This window comes from Erpetoichthys calabaricus, chromosome 10 (genome assembly GCF_900747795.2).
Source record: "Erpetoichthys calabaricus chromosome 10, fErpCal1.3, whole genome shotgun sequence".
NCBI classification, from domain to species: domain Eukaryota; kingdom Metazoa; phylum Chordata; class Cladistia; order Polypteriformes; family Polypteridae; genus Erpetoichthys; species Erpetoichthys calabaricus.
Window position 1 is genome coordinate 7,747,419 of NC_041403.2, and position 24,057 is coordinate 7,771,475.

The following is a 24,057-nucleotide window of genomic DNA, read 5'->3' on the forward strand; positions in this document are numbered from 1 at the left end:
CCCTTTCCAGGCTATGATATACGGGCGTGTATGTGGTCATCAGGTGAGTGGAGAAGTGGTATCTCCAACAAAGACATCCCCCAAAATGTCAAGAAAAGGCCCGACACCATACATACAGTACATGCTTAAACCCACTTCATCCAGTTCAATGGTGTAGGGTGCTGGAGCCCATCGCAGCAGCAATAGGCCAAGGGTGGAGGAAAACCCTGCCAAGCACTCTAACCCATCACAAGACACATTCACATACACACATAAAACTCATTTATGCTGGAGACAGCTTAGAGTTGTCAACTGACCTAAACGGTTGTAAGAATTATGTTTCTGGACTTCTCTAGCGCCTTCAACACCATCCAACCTCTGCTCCTTAGGGACAAGATGACAGAGATGGGAGTAGATTCATACCTGGTGGCATAGGTTATGGACTATCTTACAAACAGACCTCAGTATGTGCGTCTTGGGAACTGCAGATCTGACATTGTGGTCAGCAGCAGAGGAGCGCCGCAGGGGACTGTACTTTCTCCGGTTCTGTTCAGCCTATATACATCAGACTTCTAATACAACTCGGAGTCCTGCCACGTGCAAAAGTTCGCTGACGACACTGCTATCATGGGCTGCATCAGGAGTGGGCAGGAGGAGGAGTATAGGAACCTAATCAAGAACTTTGTTAAATGGTGCGACTCAAACCACCTACACCTGAACACCAGCAAAACCAAGGAGCTGGTGGTGGATTTTAGGAGGCCCAGGCCCCTCATGGACCCCGTAATCATCAGAGGTGACTGTGTGCAGAGGGTGCAGACCTAAAAAGACCTGGGAATACAGCTGGATGATAAATTGGACTGGACTGGCAATACTGATGCTCTGTGTAAGAAAGGACAGAGCCGACTATACTTCCTTAGAAGGCTGGCGTCCTTCAACATCTGCAATAAGATGCTGCAGATGTTCTATCAGACGGTTGTGGCGAGCAACCTCTTCTACGCGGTGGTGTGCTGGGGAGGCAGCATAAAGAAGAGGGACGCCTCACACCTGGACAAACTGGTGAGGATGGCAGGCTCTATTGTAGGCACGGAGCTGGACAGTTTGACATCCGTGGCAGAGTGATAGGCGCTGAGCAGACTCCTGTCAATCATGGAGAATCCACTGCATCCACTGAACAGGATCATCTCCAGACAGAGGAGCAGCTTCAGCGACAGACTGCTGTCACCATCCTGCTCCACTGACAGACTGAGGAGATCGCTCCTCCGCCACACTATGCGACTCTTCCATTCCACCCGGGGGGGTAAACGTTAACATTATATAAAGTTATTGTCTGTCTGTATACCTGCATTGTTATCACTGTTTAATTTAATATTTTCTTTATTAGTATGCTGCTGCTGGAGTATGGGAATTTCCCCTTGGGATTAATGAAGTATGTATGTATGTATGTATGTGTGTGCGTGTCTGTCTGTCTGTCTGTCTGTCTGTCTGTCTGTCTGTCTGTCTGTCTGTCTGTCTGTCTGTCTGTCTGTCTGTCTGTCTGTCTGTCTGTCTATCTATCTATCTATCTATCTATCTATCTATCTATACTGCATGCTCCTAGTTAGCATTTCTATAATTTGATACTAGAAAAATATGTCTCTAAAGTGACTGGCCTTGTATCGAGCAGGCTGAATTTTTCTGGATGGTAATGATTTTCTTTTTGTGCACACGTGACAGGCTTGCAAGATCTGCAAAAGAGGCCCTAAATAACACAGTCGGCTGGATTTTGATTACGTTGCTGACCACACAGTTTGGGGAGCAGCTCTTGTAGGAGCCAATGACCTCTAAGTAAACAGCACCGTGCTACTAGGTGGGTTACACTTACCTTGGGGAACCTTTCCTTATAGACATGGTTCATCATCACAATCTCATGGTCGAAGGAAATGGGTGAGCGGCCAGGGCTGCAATGGAAACAAGAGAAGGGATTTTCAGCATTTTGGACACGTCACAGCAAAACACACTTCGAAGGACCCCTGAAATAAGTCACTTATAGGCACAATACACTTGAATCCCTACAAACAGCCAGCGCAGCCCCCATTAGGAACAGAGAATATATATGAAACTTCAAGCCAGGTAAAGCAGCCTGATGGCGACACAGTGTTTAAATGACCGCATCAAACTTTGCGTTTGGCCATTCAGAGAATGGAAGACACAGGTGATTATAAAATGATATCAAATAAGGGGGTCGCTTGGTAGTAGACCACCCAAGTTCTGCGGGTGGACCGAGTATCCACATGTAACACCTCAGTAATCAAAACCACTATTGATGTGTGAGGCAGTGGCTTTGTCTTGCTGCACGCTGCTGGTTTTGTATTTGAGGCATCTGTGAAGACAGCTTTGAGCCAAAAAGCATGTTGAAAGGGCCCAGCAGCACGGTGACATTTCCAAATGTTTCAGACAAGTTTCATCATGCATGTGATCAACAGTGATGCCGTGTTAGTCATCAGGTGAGGTGGCGAGGGGGTTGGGGGGGGGGAGATGAGGTAATGCATTAGGTCATGAGACACAGCTTGGCAAGACAATTACACGTCTAATTGAGCGCCTGCACACCGGCTCACTCTTCATTTCTTCTCTCGCCAACAAGCATGTGGCCCGCAATCAAACACCGGACAGCAATGAATGGCAGCTTGCAACCCATTGCCAGGGAGTTTCATTCTCTTCAATTTAAAATTAGATTTCTATCCTAAATTGTAATTGCCCGTCTCCCTCTTAAGCAGTGCACGGCCACATTTGTCACACAGCTGTAAGGCAGCAACCCTCTGAATATCAAAATGCTCACCGTGGCATTGCTGGCAGCCTGAAATGGCCAACTCTCTCCAGGTACCCGACTGTAAAAATCGGCCTGCTCAGGCCAAAGCTGTGTGCTGTGACAACAACAACAACATTTATTTCTATAGGACATTTTCATACAAATGACGTCGCTCAAAGTCCTTTACTGGATGAATAAAGAGAAAAATCACAAAATATAAAAATAAAATCAGGCAAAAATAATTAACATAGAATAAACGTAAGGTCCATTGGCCAGGGAGGACAGAAAAAACAAAAAGAAACTCCAGACGGGTGGAGAAGAATAACAAAATCTGCAGGGGTTCCAGGCCATGAGACCACCCAGCCAGCCAGCCCCCTCTAGGCATTCTACCGAACATAAATGATCTCAATCAGTCCTCAAAGGACAAACACTTCCTGAGCAAAGTGGCACTAAAGAGAGGAAAGGCCCATTTTGACCAGTCCTCGCATATTGAGATTCTGAAGTACACTATAAGGCCAAAACTATGTGGACAGCACTCCAGGTGCTTCTGCTGCCCCAATCGTTAACCGGAGCACAAACTCAAGCACGCAGCCATGCAGTCTTCACTGACAAACACTGAGTTGTACCGAAGAGCTCAATGTCAACACAATGCCATCTTTGCCACCAGTCAAATTTCTGACCTATCTTGATCTGCTCCGGTCAAATGAAAAGAGCTGTTATTGTGAACTGGAAGATTCCAGGGGCAAAGACATCCCATCCATAAAGTGATAAGATCATGTAAACCCATAGTGTGGGGCTGGCAGGTGCTTAAGTTTATTAAAAATGGTCTTCATCATAAGCCCAAGATCATTATGTGCCATACCAAGTGTTGGCTGGAGTGGTGTAATGTACACTGGGAGCAGTGGAAGTGTGCTCTCTGGAGAGACGAATCACACCCCACTATCTGGAAGTCTATTGGATAAATCAGGGTTTGAATGCTACCGTCTGGACTGTATAGTACTACTAAAACCTTTGGTGGAGGAGGGATAATGGCAGGGCTTGCTTCCAGTGAAGGCTCCTGATAATGCTACAGCATACAAACACATTTCAGACAATCGTGTGCTTCCAACATTGTGGTGACAGTTTGGGGATGGCTCTTTTCTGGCCCAGCATGTGCAAATCCAGGTGCATGAAGATATGGAGGAACTTAAGTGGCCTGCACCAAGCCCTGACCCCAACCTTCAGGAGTAGACTGGGTCTCAAAACCGGCCCGGGCATCCTTCAATGAGTGACTTGACGAGGTCGACCCACTCGGCCCATTATTCATTGTAATTTTCTTAAAATTTGTGATGAGTACGCGGCTCGCTACTTGCTATGAGCTCTATCTAAACTGCTGCCAAACTTAACCTGTACATTGTTGTTTAGACACAACTTAAAATTTGACGACCTGCTTAGAAATAAAATTTAATGAAAAATAAAAATTTAGTAACACGGCCTACACGTTATTAGAGTAAATGTCAAATGTCAATGTCATGTCCAAGTGCCAGTACCCTAGCAGGTGGGTAGCTGCTCATTTACAATGGAATAAATGATAACTGAAGTTATAATGAAAACCTCATAAGATCGAAATGTTCCATTAACTTAACGATAAACTATAAATGTTCCGTCCTAATATGAAAAATTCCTATCCTGTGCTTTATAACTTTATTTCATCATACTAATAATCACAACTGAAAAGCACTAATTACCGCTCACGCCGATGACCAGAGAACAATAAAATGCATAATACATAATCTAAACTAATTATTAGTACCGAAGAATTTAAATCCTAGATACGAGACAAAAGAAATTGCAATAATCCATATTACTAAACGAGAATGGTAAACCGGATATGGACGCAGGGACCTGCCCGTGGACGCAAAAGACATAGTGCGCAAGTGCCACACAAAGCACCCCAACCCGAGTGAAACGGGAGAGACTACGAACCGTCAGAGTAGGAAACAAAGTAAAACGTCATAAAGAGGTTAAAGAACAGGGACAAACACATGGAGAGCAGGTTACAGAACAAAGCCCCCCTGCCCAGAGTAAAACGAGAGAGACTACGAACTGTCTGACATGCCGCAAGCGGGATAAAGCGAGGTCAGAAATAAAACACAGAGTAGGAAACAAAGTAAAACTTTATAAAGGGATTAAAGAACGGGGACGAACACATGGAGAGCGGGTTACAGATGATGAAAACTGGAATGCAACAGCTTCAAAAAAACCTAGGCACGAAACACATGCACACCGAGATACAGAATATAAAGGCTGAAACAACGACAGTTAAACGTCCACACCACACAGTGGAGGCGGACCCGGAAGGTGCAGGCGCCTACATCGTGCGTCGGAAGGCACGGTAAAGTACAAAAGGCAAAGGCGCCTACACAGCATGGTAAAAACCGACATAATACGGAAGGCGCAGGCGTCGCTGCCATATTGTGAGTGGCACTAATGCGTGGTCAGGAGGAGACATAGTAAAACAAGAGGAGTCCGCCCCGCCCCAGAGTGAAACGGGACACACTACGGAGTCCACAAAGGTTCATACATCAAACCCGAGATGGTACGGACACGTGTCTGAAACCGCGGAAGCAAAACTGTCTCGGCTCCAAAACCAAACAGCTCAACAACTAACACAGCTTCGACACCGAGCCCGCGTGGACAGATCTAATGAACGTGGACGCCTACAATGCGCGTCTCAAACTGTGTAGGCAAAGCAGGCACGGGTTCAACACGACACAGCTCGAGTGACCGAGATACAAACACGCGCCTGCCTGGATATAATTTATGAACGCAGGCGCCTACAACGTGCGTCTGAAATGCCGCAGACCAGGCAGGCACTGCTCCAAAAAGAAAGAGCTCGACTAAACGAGATACGAAGTGAAACGGGAAACACTACAGAGTCCGCAGTGCTCCACAATGCACCGCATAATAGTTCGGAAAGAGCTTCGTAGTAACAATGGGGAGACCCAGAGTGACACGGGCGAACATACGTCATCCTCACATGTCCAAACTATACAGCATAGGTGAATCACATTACAGTGATGCATTATTAACAGTACGATAAACATCACAGTATCGCAAACAAATGAAAATTATTACTCGATAAAGGGAAAATATAATCACCACTGACCAGGTGTCATTGAAACAAAAGCAGAATAAAGCGAGATCAGAAATGAAAGACAGAGTAGAAAGCAAAGTAAAACATCATAAACAGGTTACACGAGGGGGCCAAACACATGGACAGCAGGTTACAGACAATGAAGACCGGAATTCAAAAGCTTCAAAAACAAAAGCTCGACTGACCGAGATACAAACTGAAACGAGAAACACTACGGGGTCCGCAGTAGTCCACAATGCACCGCATAATAGTACGGACGGAGCTCCGTATTGACAGCGGAGAGCCCCAGAGTGACACGGGTGAACGGTCTGTATTAAACGTGCATCATCCTCACACGTGGCTGCCCAGCGGGCACGGGTTCAAAACACCGGGGGTAGGCGAGCGAAGCGAGCAGGGGGCGGAGCTCCCTTGTGTATATACTAACCGAAATGTAGCGGTATCAAAACAGAAAACGGGAAAAGGCGGTTTTGACCAAATTTTTCGCTGCAACGTTGTGTACTGACAACTAAAACAACTTGATGACATAATACGGTATATTATATAGGACTATAGAAATCGCAGTAGTGGACAGATAATGTTTAGTAGTTTAGAAAATTAATTTTTATATATATTTCATGAAACAGCTGGCCCATGACCAGACCAGAGTCCGCGGCCCACCGGACATTGCCCAAATGCCCTAATGGCCAGTCCGCTCCTGCCAACCTTACTCAACACATTTGAGATGAACTGGAACACCAAATGTAAGTCAGGTCCTCTCGGCCATCGTCAGTACCTGACCTCACAAACGCTCTTTTGACTAAATGGGCACAAACTCCCACAGACTCAATGCAAAATCTTAATAATAATAATTCTTTGCATTTATATAGCGCCTTTCTCACTACTCAAAGCGCTCAGCAATTGCAGGTTAAGGGTCTTGCTCAAGGGCCCAACAGAGCAGAGTCCCTATTGGCATTTTACAGGATTCGAACTGGCAACCTTCTGATTGCCAGTGCAGATCCCTAGCCTCAGGGAAAGCAAACTGCATACTGACGGCCATAGTTTTAGAATGGGATGTCAATCAAGCTCATATGGTTGTGACGGTCAGGAGTCCACAAACTTTTCACCAAATAGTGTACCTCCAAAAAGGAGTAACCAATGCAAAATGCCCCAGGACTGAATGGCAGCCGGAAGGTCCTGTAAAATGTCAGGTGACAAAGGTGAATTCAGATTCTAACTGAAGGAGAAAGAATAGTGATCTATCCACCCTGTAAGACAGTCTTTACCAGAGAGACCACAAAGATTTATAAAATGGAAAGAACAAACGTAGAATGACTAGAGCTGAACTCCAAGGCACTAAGCTTCAGTAAAAGATGCCAGCATTATTGGATTCTGGAGACGGTCAATGCTGGAAAGCAAACCAGCACCAGCAGGAGCTTAGATTGGCAGATGGGCACCCAGCTCCACTTCGTCTCCCATCATTCTCATATAGGATCCATCCACTGAACACAACAAGCACAACTCAGGCAGACATGTGTTAGGAGCAGCCATAAGCTAAGCAAGTCACTGAAAGCTCAGTATGTCTGATGAAAAGCACTGTACCGACTACACAGGGTGGTTTCCACGGAGCCATGAATTGACATGTTCGGTCATATTAAAAGTGCAGGTTATGGGTCAGACAAATGAAGCATGACCCCCCCCAGCAGCACTCTGAGACTAACGGGCTTGCCAAAGTCCAAGTGACAGCTTGTTTAACCGCGACTCGCCTGTCCACATATATGAAATGGCTGGTGAAGCAGCAGAGGCAATTAGCCCTTTTGGGACACCTGGAACAGCACCTGCCCTAGAGGGTTCAATAAGCTCATGGCATCCAGGCGGTGCTCTGCGAAAATGGAATGGAGGGTCAAGTGTAGCCTCCGTGGCACACTAATGTAGCACAATAAGGGGGTCATATAATAAGACAGAGTGAAGGAGCAGAAGCAGATGTGAATTTCCCCTTGGGATTAATAAAGTATCTATCTATCTATCTATATTTATTATATAGTGTTCGTCTATCTATCTATATTTATTATATAGTGCCTTTCATATCTAGCTGTATTATATAGTGCCTTTCATATCTATCTATCTATCTATCTATCTATCTATCTATCTATATTTATTATAGTGTTTGTCTATCTATCTATATTTATTATATAGTGCCTTTCATATCTAGCTGTATTATATAGTGCTTTTCATATCTATCTATCTATCTATCTATCTATATTTATTATATAGTGTTTGTCTGTCTATCTATATTTGTTATATAGTGCCTTTCATATCTATATTATATAGTGCCTTTCATATCTATCTATCTATCTATCTATCTATCTATATTTATTATATAGTGTTTGTCTGTCTATCTATATTTATTATATAGTGCCTTTCATATCTATATTATATAGTGCCTTTCATATGTATCTATCTATCTATATTTATTATATAGTGTTTGTCTATCTATATTTATTATATAGTGCCTTTCATATCTATATTATATAGTGCCTTTCATATCTATCTATCTATCTATCTATCTATCTATCTATCTATCTATCTATCTATCATATAGTGCCTTTCATATCTATCTATCTTTATTATATAGTGTTTGTCTATCTATCTATATTTATTATATAGTGCCTTTCATATCTATATTATATAGTGCCTTTCATATGTATCTATCTATCTATATTTATTATATAGTGTTTGTCTGTCTATCTATATTTATTATATAGTGCCTTTCATATCTATAGTGCCTTTCATATCTAGCTGTATTATATAGTGCTTTTCATATCTATCTATCTATCTATCTATATTTATTATATAGTGTTTGTCTGTCTATCTATATTTGTTATATAGTGCCTTTCATATCTATATTATATAGTGCCTTTCATATCTATCTATCTATCTATCTATCTATCTATCTATCTATCTATCTATCTATCTATCTATCTATATTTATTATATAGTGTTTGTCTGTCTATATATATTTATTATATAGTGCCTTTCATATCTATATTATATAGTGCCTTTCATATGTATCTATCTATCTATATTTATTATATAGTGTTTGTCTGTCTATCTATATTTATTATATAGTGCCTTTCATATCTATATTATATAGTGCCTTTCATATCTATCTATCTATCTATCTATCTATCTATCTATCTATCTATCAATCATATAGTGCCTTTCATATCTATCTATCTTTATTATATAGTGTTTGTCTATCTATCTATATTTATTATATAGTGCATTTCATATCTATATTATATAGTGCCTTTCATATCTATCTATCTATCTATCTATCTATCTATCTATCTATCTATCTATCTATCTATCTATCTATCTATTATATAGTGCCTTTCATATCTATCTATCTATCTATCTATCTATCTATCTATCTATCTATCTATCTATCTATCTATCTATCTATCTATCTATCAGATGTGTCATAATGCCAAGACAAAAGAAGTTTTTACATTTTATTGTTCTAATATAATGCATCACAGTGGGTTTAATTTGGCTGTTTTGACACTAACCAACAGAAAAAGACTCCCCAATGTCAAAATGAAAACAGACCCCTGCAAAGTCATCTAAATGAATTATAAATATAAAACACAAAATAATTGATCCCATAAGCATTCGCCTCCTTCAAGTCAGTATATAGCAGATGGCAGTCATGACAGCCTTGAGTCTCTGTGCACAGGCCTCTCTCTGTCAGCTCTGCCATTTTTCTTTGCAAAATTCGCTCAGGCTGTGTCAGGTGTCAAGGGGTCATAAGTGAGCAGCCTTTCTCAAGTCCACCCGCAAATTCTCCATTGGATTGAGAGCTGGAGTTTCATTTATAAAACTCTGTGTGGACTCAAGCGTGAAAGTATGTGTGTACCAAAAAACAGGAAAATGTACATGGCAAACAAAAAAAATCTAATTTATAAAACCTGATGTACTCGCATTTATACGCAATTTACCTTTATAAATCATAATCATCTTGTAAATGTCTGAATGTTAATGCACCTCAAATTCTGCCTGGTTGCCACCCTGAAACCACTATATAACAAGGACTATGCTAAACCCAACTGGTGCATCCAGACACCGCCACCTACGTTCAAAGAGTCCTAGGGTGCACTCCACAACTGAGCATGCCAAGCATGTATGGCATTGTACTGCCACTCCTCTGCACATTCGGGGCTGGTAAAGGTGCAAGAAACCAGCGTCTGAGTGAGTAGCCACTATCACCTGGCTCATGTAATGACGTGATTGCTGTTACAATGAATAGTACAGGCCATAGGAAACACTGAGGGTGCAGTCAATTACTTTACCAACAACCAGCCATCACATGCAGCATCATCAGCAAGTCCTCTGCCAATGCTACTTGACCTCAAATTTAATGAATCTTGGTTTGACCCAGCACACCAAGCCACAATGTTTGTCAGCCTCATCTTGGCATCACTAGTGACTTGTACATTAATGGACTGTACTGCTTATAGTTACGAAAAAGAGCATAATTTTCTCTAGGTGATCTTATTGCAATAAGAGTGCAGTCAGTTACCCCGATTAAATTGGTGGGAAAAACAGTCCACTGTAACAAACTGCTTTTTACGTTGGCACAAACACCCACACCATATAGAAACTGAATATAATGCATTGTCAGTCATTTATGGCTTCCAGCACAGCACGGATGATGGGGATGAAGCTTGTCTAAGATATTACTGACGTGTCTGCCAGACCCCTCTGGTAGATGCCTGCAGCCAGAACGCCAGCCATTGTTAAAAGCACTGTATGAAAAAGTAGACTTTGGGCAGTCTATTTTCCTAATGCTAGGTTCAAACTTGGCACACAGTTTCAAGACAATGGCTTTTTGGAGCCATAACCAGCTTGCAAAAGTCTATCATCATCAGAAACAAAAAAATCTCACCATTCAATCGAAGCTTGTACCCTTCATACATGACCTTTAGCATAGTCTCAAGAAGTGCCAAACAAGCCATGTTATGTCACACCATTAGGCTAATAGGCTGTAGGGCATGAGAGTTACAGCTTTCTGTACACAGGGAGGGCATCACACATGATAGATAGATAGATAGATAGATAGATAGATAGATAGATAGATAGATAGATAGATAGATAGATAGATAGATAGATATGAAAGGCACTATATAATACAGATAGATATGAAAGGCACTATATAATAAATATAGATAGATAGACAAACACTATATAATAAATATAGATAGATAGATAGATAGATAGATAGATAGATAGATAGATAGATAGATAGATAGATAGATAGATAGATAGATATGAAAGGCACTATATAATATAGATAGATATGAAAGGCACTATATAATATAGATAGATAGATAGACAGACAAACACTATATAATAAATATAGATAGATAGATAGATAGATAGATAGATAGATAGATAGATAGATAGATAGATAGATAGATAGATAGATAGATGTGAAAGGCACTATATAATACAGATAGATATGAAAGGCACTATGTAATAAATATAGATAGATAGACAAACACTATATAATAAATATAGATAGATAGATAGATAGATAGATAGATAGATAGATAGATAGATAGATAGATAGATAGATATGAAAGGCACTATATAATATAGATAGATATGAAAGGTACTATATAATAAATATAGATAGATAGATAGATAGATAGATAGATAGATAGATAGATAGATAGATAGATAGATAGATAGATAGATATGAAAGGCACTATATAATATAGATAGATATGAAAGGTACTATATAATAAATATAGATAGATAGACAGACAAACACTATATAATAAATATAGATAGATAGATAGATAGATAGATAGATAGATAGATAGATAGATAGATAGATAGATAGATAGATAGATAGATATGAAAGGCACTATATAATATAGATAGATATGAAAGGCACTATATAATATAGATAGATAGATAGACAGACAAACACTATATAATAAATATAGATAGATAGATAGATAGATAGATAGATAGATAGATAGATAGATAGATAGATAGATATGAAAGGCACTATATAATACAGATAGATATGAAAGGCACTATGTAATAAATATAGATAGATAGACAAACACTATATAATAAATATAGATAGATAGATAGATAGATAGATAGATAGATAGATAGATAGATAGATATGAAAGGCACTATATAATACAGATAGATATGAAAGGCACTATATAATAAATATAGATAGACAAACACTATATAATAAATATAGATAGATAGATAGATAGATAGATAGATAGATAGATAGATAGATAGATAGATAGATAGATAGATATGAAAGGCACTATATAATATAGATAGATATGAAAGGTACTATATAATAAATATAGATAGATAGACAGACAAACACTATATAATAAAGATAGATAGATAGATAGATAGATAGATAGATAGATAGATAGATATGAAAGGCACTATATAATATAGATAGATATGAAAGGCACTATATAATATAGATAGATAGACAAACACTATATAATAAATATAGATAGATAGATAGATAGATAGATAGATAGATAGATAGATAGATAGATATGAAAGGCACTATATAATACAGATAGATATGAAAGGCACTATATAATAAATATAGATAGACAAACACTATATAATAAATATAGATAGGAAGTGCTTCAGTGCAAATACACCCTGGCCCTCTTGAAACAGACCTAAAACAGAATATGTACATCATATTCATCAGTTTTGAGGTTTAACATGTTTTTCATGTCAACACACATGATGATATGATAACGGCTTACTTGTATGCAGAGTCGTCATTTAGCTGATCAGGCTGAATTTCCCTCTCTGAGATGTTGCACACTGATGGGTCTGAGTTACCATAAATACACATACTACATTCTCCCTTATCAAATTTTCTTTTTTTAAATCATGACTTTTACATGGACAATTGAGTACACAAGGTTTAGAAAACTGACCTCAGGACTGTGACCTGGCCACTCCAGGATGTTAACATTGTTGTTCTGAGGCTATTCCTATGCAGCTTTGTCTTCAGCAAATATAAAGGAAAGGGGCAATCAGATCTGAACAATACAAACACTTCACTCACCTGAGGCTGCGAGAGCGCGGGCGCATGGCTGGTGATCGTCGCCCCTCTTCATCCGTGATACTCTCTGAGCTGAAGTGTTTGGTGAGGAAGTGCAACTCGTCCGCTGTGGGCTGGAACGGGAGCTGGTGCAGCTTCTCCTGAGATGAACATGATGACTGTGAGGAGGAAAGACATATTATAAAGAAACACCAAGAAGGCACACTCAATACTTATTCAAAACCTAGACCCCTGAGATGTGACTGTCAACAGTTCAAATGTCCTGTACTCAGTAGCACATCTGGAACATATATGTAACCAACAGGAACATCTTCTATGGGAAGAGCACTACCCTACTATATTTACTAATGAATATATCTGATGTACTTATTGAATATACATTTGTTATTTAATAAAATTACGGAAGTTTATCTCCACTAAAACCCAACTTTAATTGCAGCCATGTGTGAATAACAAATTACAAATCAGTTATTTCAAGCAGTAATAGCCATTTTATACACTAGTAACATCTCTACTATATTTTAACTAAATATAATGGTATCTCCTGGATGCCTCCCTGGTGTGGTGTTCCGGGCACATCTACCCAGAAGACCCCGGGAAGACCCAGGACACGCTGGAGGGACGGTGTCTTTCGGCTGGCCTGGGAACGCCTCGGGATTCCCCCGGAAGAGCTAGTAGAAGTGGCCGGGGAGAGGGAAGTCTGGGCATCTCTGTTCAAGCTGCTGCCCCCATGACCCGATCTTGGATAAGCAGAAGAGGATGGATGGAAAATGGTATCTTGATAATAAAAGGTTATCAATTTCTATCTAAAACATGAAAATTTCTGTGTGACCCCAAACTTTTGAACACTACTTGTGATGGAACCAGGGGTGTCAGCGAGCCCCAAACCTCCAAACATGATCACAACGAGTCCCGGGTTCAAATAATAGAAAGTATATTTATCAAAATCCTCCAAAAGTAACACAAGCACAGGTTCTCTCTCTCTCTCTTTCCACAATACCTCTCTTCTTCTCACCACCACACTGCTCTCCTCCAGTTGAGTGTTGCTCCACGTCTTCCCAGCTCCGACTCTCTTGGATAAGGGAGTGTGGTCCCTTTTATTACTGACTAGCAAAATACCCGCGCTTCGCAGCGGCAAAGTACTGCTTTAAAATTTTTATTAAGAAGAAAAGTAAACCTTTTTAAACTGAAGGAAAATATCCCAATAATTATTTGTTAAGGATCTCTTTGTATACCACGTTGTCAGTTCGCCCCTCCGGTTGTAATATGACCAAGCTGTGCGCTGAGCTTACTCTTAAGCATGCAACGTATAGTTTGCTATGTGAAAAGCAATGTCAACCTTTTGTAGGGTTTGTCCCTGAGACTTATTAATTGTCATTACAAAGCAGAGCCTTACTGGAAATTGGAGGCGTTTGAATTGAAATGTGTTTCATCGATAACTTTGCATCCAGCTTTTGAGAGTTTAAACATTCATAAACATCAAAGTGTCCACTACTCAAATCGTCACCTGCGAATCTAAGATGTTTAAGAGGCATTGGTGGTTGTCCAAAGATGTAAAATATTTGGCCATTTCGGTACACTTGAAACCGACAACCGAACAATTCAGCGGCAGCCATCAACTCACATGCAGAACCATAGGTGAAGGCCTTAAGCATTTCACTCTTCTAGTGCTCCTGTGTAATATAATTATCTCCTGTATCGTCATCAGTCCACACCTTGAACCTGTCCCAGTCATTCAATACGTAAGACACAATGTTCCTCCGGATATCAACAGTGAGCCTGATATGGCCGTGCAATATGTAACACAGAGAATGGAAAAGGCAGGTGCCATCTCCGGGCATGGAAACCACTCGGTAAGTGATAGTTCTTTGATCGATGGTGATCACCTCGATAGACATGTTAATGGGGGTACGGTTGGAACGATAAAGGAAATGGTTACCTGAACAATGTAAATTAAGTCTAAAATACCTACACAATAACTATAATCGTAATAAACGAACAATAAAACAGCGGCGAAGCCGTGGATTAAATAAAAAGGCTGCAGTTATCAGCAGGGAGACGTGAATACCGTGGCGAAGCAAGGAAGGGAATGAAGAGACCGGAGCGACGGACGGCCTTATATAGGCAGCCAGCCAACTACGTGGGAGGCGTGGGGATGGGGGACCCAACGCCGCCTCACACGGCGACCGAGCTGCAGGCTGTGGACGTATATATGTACGTAAGTAGGATTCAGTTAGCGTTGGGAACACGCGTACCAAATTTCTTGAAGATGGGCCCATAAGTAACAAAGACCGTTGGAAAGTTCAATATGGCGGCCGACAGTGGCGTCATACCACTGAAATAAGTACGTACATCGGTTGCGGTTAGCGCAGGGAAGCCGCCTACCAAATTTCGTGAAGATGGGGCCATAAATAAGAAAGTTTAACATGGCGGATGTTGACGACCGTTATGACCGTTACGCGTAGAATTTCAAAATGAAACCTTCTTAACTTTTGTAAGTAAGCTGTAAGGAATGAGCCTGCCAAATTTCAGCCTTCTACCTACACGGGAAGTTGGAGAATTAGTGATGAGTAACTCAGTGAGTCAGAGAGGGCTTTGCCTTTTATTAGTATACATCAGAGAGTACTTCTGCTGCCAGGGCGATTGCCCGATGGAAGGACTTTTTGGTCACATGGAAGTCCTATAAATTGGGGAGCGTATCTTCCTATAGTGCCCCCTTGCGGCACCCATAGTCCTCAGCAGGGTTGTATTGCCAGAGTACATCTCCCAGCATTCTCTGCTGGTTCCCGAATGGGTACCGTCATAGAGTTCTGCTGCCACCTAGCGTCTGGGGGGAACAGAAAGTCCCCAGCGACTTCTTCCACTTCTGGTGGACTGTCTGTCCATCAGTTCTGGCCATGGTCTGGTTCCTCTCTCTTCCCTGGTCAGGATGCCTGTCTGCCATCTAGGTAAGGCTCTGGCTACAATGCTGGTCCAGCCCATGTGGTATCTTCATAGTGCACATGCTCTACTCTATCTTGGCTACTCAGGTCTGCTAAAGAATGGCATCTGATGATGGCATCATATCTCAATCCAGACTCTTTTAGCGTGTAGCTCCAGCAGGGTGAACGAGTTGCCCACCTCCATCCAAACTGCTGACTTCCTCACTGTGATCACAGTGTTTAAAAGACTCTCTTGTTCTTGAAGTTCTGTCTAACTGATGTTAGTTGTTAGGGTTTTCTAACTCAACTCTCTTGTGATGATCAATTTTGTCACCATGTCCTGTAATAATTGTTCCCAAACAGCCCCCAGAATGATGTTTAATTGATTATGTTGACTTCGTTTCTAAGTCTCTTTGGGTAAAAACATCTGCTAATCAAATACATATAAGTTAAATGTTGGGCCTTTCAACTTTAGTTTGGTTGATGGGCACATGGAAACTGAGGCTAAATGCCAGAATCCTCTTGGGAAGCTGCAGCTTGGGTTTTCTTGAAAGTCGATCACCAATCCTCACGAGATGAAATCTGTTCAGTAACAAGACATTGGAGTCTAAAGAAAGCCAAATATTCAGCAGCGCTTGGTGAAATTCAGCTTAGACCGGACTGTCACACTCAGATCCCAGGAGGCTGCAAAGCCTGCAGGTTTTCAGTTTTTTCCTAATTATTAACCATTAACAACTGCTAATGGAGCAGATTTACTTTGCGTTTATTTTAACTGAAGCCGTTTTTTTAGAATCAGAACTCTTGAGAGTTTCTTTTTTTTCCTTAACCAGAAGCTAAACAATAATGAGATGCAAAAGGAGATAACAGATGATCAGCTAACTTCCCCCATTTGAATCTTTTGGTCCATATATTTGAAAAGAATGTGGTGAAGGTTTGAGACATAGGGGTCTGTTCTGGTCAAGAAAACATTTGATGGTGCGCTCCAAAACAACCACTTTCAAAATGTCTGGTGTTGGTAGAATGAGGGCACTTACAAGCCATAGCGTTAAATAAAGGAGTTCATAAACTGCAAGAATTGGATTCTAATTGAAAATGGAGGCTCTCCATGAGCCGAGTGTAAGACCCCAGAGGAAGATGCTTAAAGAAAGAGTTCTGAGTCTTAAAAAGCAAGCCAATTAAAACGAAGGCACGAGATGTCGGTTCAGTTAGAGGCAACAATTGGGTAATAATTGGGATGTGGCTGGAAAGACAACCTGCAGCCATTGCAACCCTCCAGGATCTGAGCTTGACAGTCCTGGCTTAGACATTCATATGTAGATCGCCTCCACTAGGTGGCACCAGTATGTAAGCAAGTGCCGTACTCACAGTGAGCTACAGATGATTCAGGAAGAACTCGTATTCAGACCCCTTCACTTTCTACACACATTATTGTGTTGTATATTTAATTTTAAATGGACAAATTTGACATTTTTGCCCATAAGTTTACATTCAATAACCCATAATGATGAAGTGAAAACATGTTTATTAAAAATCAAAAACTGAAATATCTCATTTATATAAGTTAAATGAAGATGTGCTGCATGTAGGATGCAGAAAATATAACTTGTGCATTAGAAGAGACTATTTCAATGTGACTTTGACACAAACTTGTAACATGACAGAATGCCCAGAAGGACCCAGATACAGTTGTGCTTGAAAGTTTGTGAACCCTTTAGAATTTTACTATATTTCTGCATAAATATGACCTAAAACATCATCAGATTTTCACACAAGTCCTAAAAGTAGATAAAGAGAAACCTGTTAAACAAATGAGACAAAAATATTATACTTGGTCATTTATTTATTAAGGGAAATGATCAAATATTTCATATTTGTGAGTAGCAAAAGTATGTGAACCTTTGCTTTCAGTATCTGGTGTGACCCCCCTTTGCAGCAATAACTGCAACTAAATGTTTCCGGTGACTGTTGATCAGTCCTGCACACCGGCTTGGAGGAATTTTCGCCCATTCCTCCGTACAGAACAGCTTCAACTCTGGGACGTTGGTGGGTTTCCTCCCATTAACTGCTCATTTCAGGTCCTTCCACTACATTTTGATTGGATTAAGGTCAGGACTTTGACTTGGCCATTCCAAAACATGAACTTTATTCTTCTTTAACCATTCTTTGTTAGAACGACTTGTGTGCTTAGGGTCGTTGTCTTACTGCATGACCCACCTTCTCTTGAGATTCAGTTTTCTGGACTGATGTCCTGACATTTTCCTTTAGAATTCTCTGATATAATTCAGAATTCATTGTTCCATCGATGAAGGCAAGCCGTCCTGGCCCAGATGCAGCAAAACAGGCCCACACCATGATACTACCACCACCATGTTTCACAGATGGGATAGGGTTCTTATGCTGGAATGCAGTGTTTTCATTTCTCCAAACATAACGCTTTAAATTTAAACCAAAAAGATCTATTTTGGTCAAATCCGTCCACAAAACATTCTTCCAATTGCCTTCTGGTTTGTCCACGTGATCTTTACCAAACTGCAGATGAACAGCAATGTTTTTTTTGGAGAGCAGTGGCTTTTTCCTTCGAACCCTGTCATGCACACCATTGTTGTTCAGTGTTCTCCTGATGGTGGACTCATGAACATGAACATTAGCCAATGTGAGAGAGGCCTTCAGTTGCTTAGAAGTTACCCTGGGGTCCTTTGTGACCTCGCCGACTATGACACACCTTGTTCTTGGAGTGATCTTTGTTGGTTGACCACTCCTGGGGAGGGTAACAATGGTCTTGAATTTCCTCTATTTGTACACAATCTGTCTGACTGTGGATTGGTGGAGTCCAAACTCTTTAGAGATGGTTTTGTAACCTTTTCCAGCCTGTTGAGCATTAACAACTCTTTTTGTGAGGTCCTCAGAAATCTCCTTTGTTCGTGCCATGATACACTTCCACAAACACGCTTTGAGTAGCGCTATATAAATGCAAAGAATTATTATTATTATTATTATTATTATTGTGAAGAGCAGACTTTGATAGATCCCTGTCCTTTAAATAACACAGGGTGCCCACTCACACCTGATTGCCATCCCATTGATTGAAAACACCGGACTCGAATTTCACCTTCAAACTAACTGATAATCCTAGAGGTTCACATACTTTTGCCACTCACAAATATGTCATATTCAATCATTTTCCTTAATAAATAAATGACCAAGTATAATATTTTTGTCTCATTTGTTTAACTGGTTTCTGTTTATCTACTTTTAGGACTTGAGTGAAAATCTGATGATGTTTAGGTCATATTTATGCAGAAATATAGACAATTCTAAAGGGTTCACAAACTTTCAAGCGCAACTGTAGCTGGCCTACGCCATGACAGGCATCTTTCTGCCTGACTTGGGGTTCCTGATCTTTAGATCTTCTGTGTTGCCAACTGGTTATATCTCCATCTTACTTTTAATCGATTTCATATTGCTAATTCAAATGAAAGTACCCGCTTTTACTCTGCGCAGTGAAGTTTGAGTTTATGCAGCAAATTTAATATGGTTTGTAACATATTGTTGTACTCTGTTAAAGGCACTATACAAGAAACAAAATTTTTTTTTAGAAGAACAGGAAATTTATATGAACAAAACTTGCAAGTCCTATCTACTTAATAACATCAAGTTGAGCTTTGAAGGTGAAAGTAATTAATCAGACCCAAAGTCCTCCCGTGTACCACACTACTTGGTCAGTTACGCCATGTGTGTAAATAAAAACTTCCTAATGTTTGTGTGAAATGTACTCTTAACAACCACTGTCTCCAGTTCTTGATGAACTCCAGTCGATCCACTGGACTAATCTTTACATAAAGGGACAAAATGTCAGACGTCTGTCCATGGCCGGCATAACATACTAAACCGTCTGCCACCTGTCCATGCCTGGGTGTAACACAGTAATAGCAATTATAAACATTATTAATACATTAAATATTCTTAGTTTAAATTATCTAATAAGAACTGTACAATTATATTTCTTAGAAATGTAGTACTAGGGTGTTGTACCGTGTTAGCCATTATGAATGTAGAGAAAATCCAAGCAAAATGACACCTTTTATTGGCTAACTAGAAAGATTACAATATGCAAGCTTTCGAGGCAACTCAGGCCCCTTCTTCAGGCAAGATGTAATCAAATGTAGTAACCATACATATTCACTTTACATATTTAACTTTAACAGAGTGTTTACTCACTGGTGCTAAAGGTTTATAAAAAAAAATGTACACAATGAACTAAGCATATGGACTGATGTAATGTTGCTTCATATGACGCACACTATTCTTAATCTTTTTAAAATACAAAATGTTACAGTCTCCATTCGTGGCCGGATGTAACATACTTAACAGTAAAAAACAGATAGTGCTAGAGAAGTCCATAGGAGATCGGCTAGGCCAATTTCAGGACTGCGGAGGATGAGTTATGAGGTCAGACTAAAGATGTTGAACCTTTTCAATTTAAGAGAACAGAGATTAAGAGGTGACATGACTGAAGTGTTTAGAATTATGAAGGGAATTAGTGTTGAAAACATATTAAGGGCGGATTTCACACAAACATTAGAAATTGTTTGTCCACATGAAGAACCACAGACATGTACTGTAGAGCAAGTGACCAAGTAGTGTGGTGGAGAGTAGGACTTTAGGGACCTTCAAATCTCAACTTCATGGTATTTTCAAAATCCCTACGCTGATGGCTGTGTTCATGGTTGCCACCCCTTGGGCCTGACTGTGGTGAGCACTCAACATCCTTCAACTTTACCCTGAGTGCGAAAAGGACTAGGAGATGATAACTGCACCGAGCTCTAAATGTCTGTGACTCACATGGGTGAGGCAGAACAACGTCTTTTTTTGATGGACCGGGCTGCACCCAGGAAGCACTTTTGGGTTAAGCCAAACTGCTAAGAAACGAGGTGGCATCCCCAACAGGGATCCCGCCAGAACAGGGGTCACCAAGTCCGGTCCTGGAGGACCACCGTGGCTGCAGGTTTTCATTCTAACCCTTTTCTTAATGAGTGCCCTGTTTGTGCTGCTAATTAACTTTATGTGAATTCATTTTAATTGACATGTTTTTTAAGATTTGTTCCCCTGAATTGATTCATTTCTTTCCTTAAATGGTACCCAAATAGAAATGAAACGTGGAGTGAGGGAGCCAAGAGAAGACCAACTAAGTCAGGACCTCACACTCCAACTAATTTCACTCCAACCAGCTGCTTAATGAGGTGCCAATTCTTGTCGTTAATTAAACCCGTTCTTTAATTCCAGGACGTGTTGCTGTTCTCGTGGTGCATTAGCAGACATTTCTGAAATTGTTGATTTTCTCTTTCTAAGAGCTCCGTTAAAATGTTTTGGGGACCTGAGTAGATCGACATTCCTGAGACCTTCATCTTTCTTTATTTTCAGATATTTTATGATGGACACCAGTTGTTTTGGTTCATTTTGTATCTCATTATTGTTTGGCTGCTAATTAAGGAAAAAGAAACAATTAAGGGGTCTGAGTCTTCCAGAGCAAGTCAATTAAAATGAATTCAAAAGAAGTTTATTAGCAGCAACAAACAGGGCACTCATTAAGAAAAGGGTTAGAATGAAAACCTGTAGCCACGGTGGTCCTCCAGGACTGGAGTTGGCGACCTCTGCTCCAGAACAACTCCCATGCAGCCCTGTGGGTGTCCAAACCAGAGCCATAAAAGAGGGACACCTGGTCTTGGAAGGCAGTTCCCCTCTGGCTATCTTTTATTTCTGCCACAAAGCTAAGGCAGAGCACAGGTCCAGTCCCAGCCATGCCCATTCATCAATGTCGCTCTTCTATTATGATGGAAGAACAGCTGGGTAAAGGGATGCCATCCATTCCTGCTGGGATGCCAGCACCGTCCATGTGTTCCACAACACCATCAACAGATAATTCCATGTGTTATTGCCACTGAATTTGTACACAGTGATCTTTACGTTACTGACTCAATGGGGTGGCTGACAAAACCACAAGATGGCGTCCCATAAATGGTAATTACGATACTAAAAAACATTGATGTTAAAAATGACATGGGGACTGCAATAATTCCATCCATCCATTATCCAACCTGCTATATCCTAACTACAGGGTCACGGGGGTCTGCTGGAGCCAATCCCAGGAAACAAATCCTGGGCAGGGCACACATGCGCACACACACACCAAGCACACACTAGGGATCACCAATGCACCTAACCTGCATGTCTTTGGACTGTGGGAGGAAATCCACGCAGACACGGTGAGAACATGCAAACTCCACGCAGGGAGGACCCGGGAAGCGAACCCGGGTCTCCTAACTGCAAGGCAGCAGCGCCACCGTGCTGCCCATGACTGCAATAATTAGCAAAATAAAATTCTTCACAACAAATGACTAAAAGAGGTCAGTTAAAATCAGTAGACAATTGACAACATAACCAAAAAATAAATAACACTAATAAGCCATAACAATTACACTGACAGCCTGATTTTTTTTTTGTTTGCTTCTATTTTTCCAAGGCTGAATATTTTCCAAAAACTTTTTTTTTTAAATAAAAAAGAACACAAAGTAATGTTTTAACATCTCAATCAACAAAAAAAAATTTTCTGACAAATGTCACTGTCTTGCATATCGTGTGAGCCTGCATACTATGTGATTTCACATAATAACGTTACACAGTAAAGTCCTGCAAAGTGCGATAACACTCAAAGCAGCCAGTCGCATGCACTGCCACTCGGGAACTGCAGGTCTGACATTGTGGTCAGCTGCACAGGAGCGCCGCAGGGCACTGTACTTTCTCCGGTCCTGTTCAGCCTATATACATCGGACTTCCAACACAACTCGGAGTCCTGCCACGTGCTAAAGTTCGCTGACGACACTGCTATCATGGGCTACATCAGGAGTGGGCAGGAGGAGGAGTATAGGAACCTCATCAAGGACTTTGTTAAATGGTGCGACTCAAACCACCTACACCTGAACACCAGCAAAACCAAAGAGCTGGTGGTGGATTTTAGGAGGACCAGACCCCTCATGGACCCCGTGATCATCAGAGGTGACTGTGTGCAGAGGGTGCAGACTTATAAATACCTGGGAGTGCAGCTGGATGATAAATTGGACAGGACTGCCAATACTGATGCTCTGTGTAAGAAAGGACAGAGCCGGCTATACTTCATTAGAAGGCTGGCGTCCTTCAACATCTGCAATAAGATGCTGCAGATGTTCTATCAGACTGTTGTGGTGAGCGCCCTCTTCTACGCAGTGGTGTGCTGGGGAGGCAGCATTAAGAAGAAGGACGCCTCACGCCTAGACAAACTGGTGAGGAAGGCAGGCTCTATTGTAGGCATGGAGCTGGACAGTTTGACATCTGTGGCAGAGCGACGGGCGCTGAGCAGACTCCTGTCAATCATGGAGAATCCACTGCATCCACTGAACAGGATCATCTCCAGACAGAAGAGCAGCTTCAGCGACAGACTGCTGTCACCGTCCTGCTCCACTGACAGACTGAGGAGATCGTTCCTCTCCAACACTATGCAACTCTTCAATTCCACCCGGGGGGGTAAACATTAACATTATACAAAGTTATTGTCTGTCTGTATACCTGCATTGTTATCACACTTTAATTTAATATTGTGTTTATCAGTATGCTGCTGCTGGAGTATGGGAATTTCCCCTTGGGATTAATAAATTATCTATCTATCTATATCTATCTTTTATATAGTGCCTTTCAGATCTATCTATCTATCTATCTTTTATATAGTGCCTTTCAGATCTATCTATCTATCTATCTTTTATATAGTGCCTTTCAGATCTATCTATCTTTTATATAGTGCCTTTCAGATCTATCTATCTATCTATCTATCTTTTATATAGTGACTTTCAGATCTATCTATCTATCTTTTATATAGTGCCTTTCAGATCTATCTATCTATCTATCTATCTATCTATCTATCTATCTATCTATCTATCTATCTATCTATCTATCTATCTATCTATCTATCTATCTATCTATCGCACTACTGTACTTACAATATATGTGTTGCACTGGTGCCTCCTTTTCAGTTGTCTGTTGCCGCACACAACACCAGTCAGGTTTGTACTTTTTGTCCTCGTACGTTGCAGGAAAG

The 24,057-nt window shown here is 40.8% G+C and overlaps 1 protein-coding gene across 5 annotated transcripts in view; it reads right to left on the reverse strand.

Moving 5' to 3' along the window:
* mast2 (microtubule associated serine/threonine kinase 2) overlaps positions 1–24,057 on the reverse strand; it is a 484,826-nt gene that overhangs the window by 108,764 nt on the left and 352,005 nt on the right. For all 5 annotated transcript variants that reach the window (XM_051932694.1, XM_051932693.1, XM_051932696.1 and 2 more), the window contains 2 exons: positions 13,015–13,169; positions 1,841–1,916 (listed from right to left, as the gene is read on the reverse strand). In XM_051932694.1, coding sequence (XP_051788654.1) covers positions 1,841–1,916; positions 13,015–13,169 — 231 coding nt within the window. The remainder of the gene's footprint in view (positions 1–1,840; positions 1,917–13,014; positions 13,170–24,057) is intronic.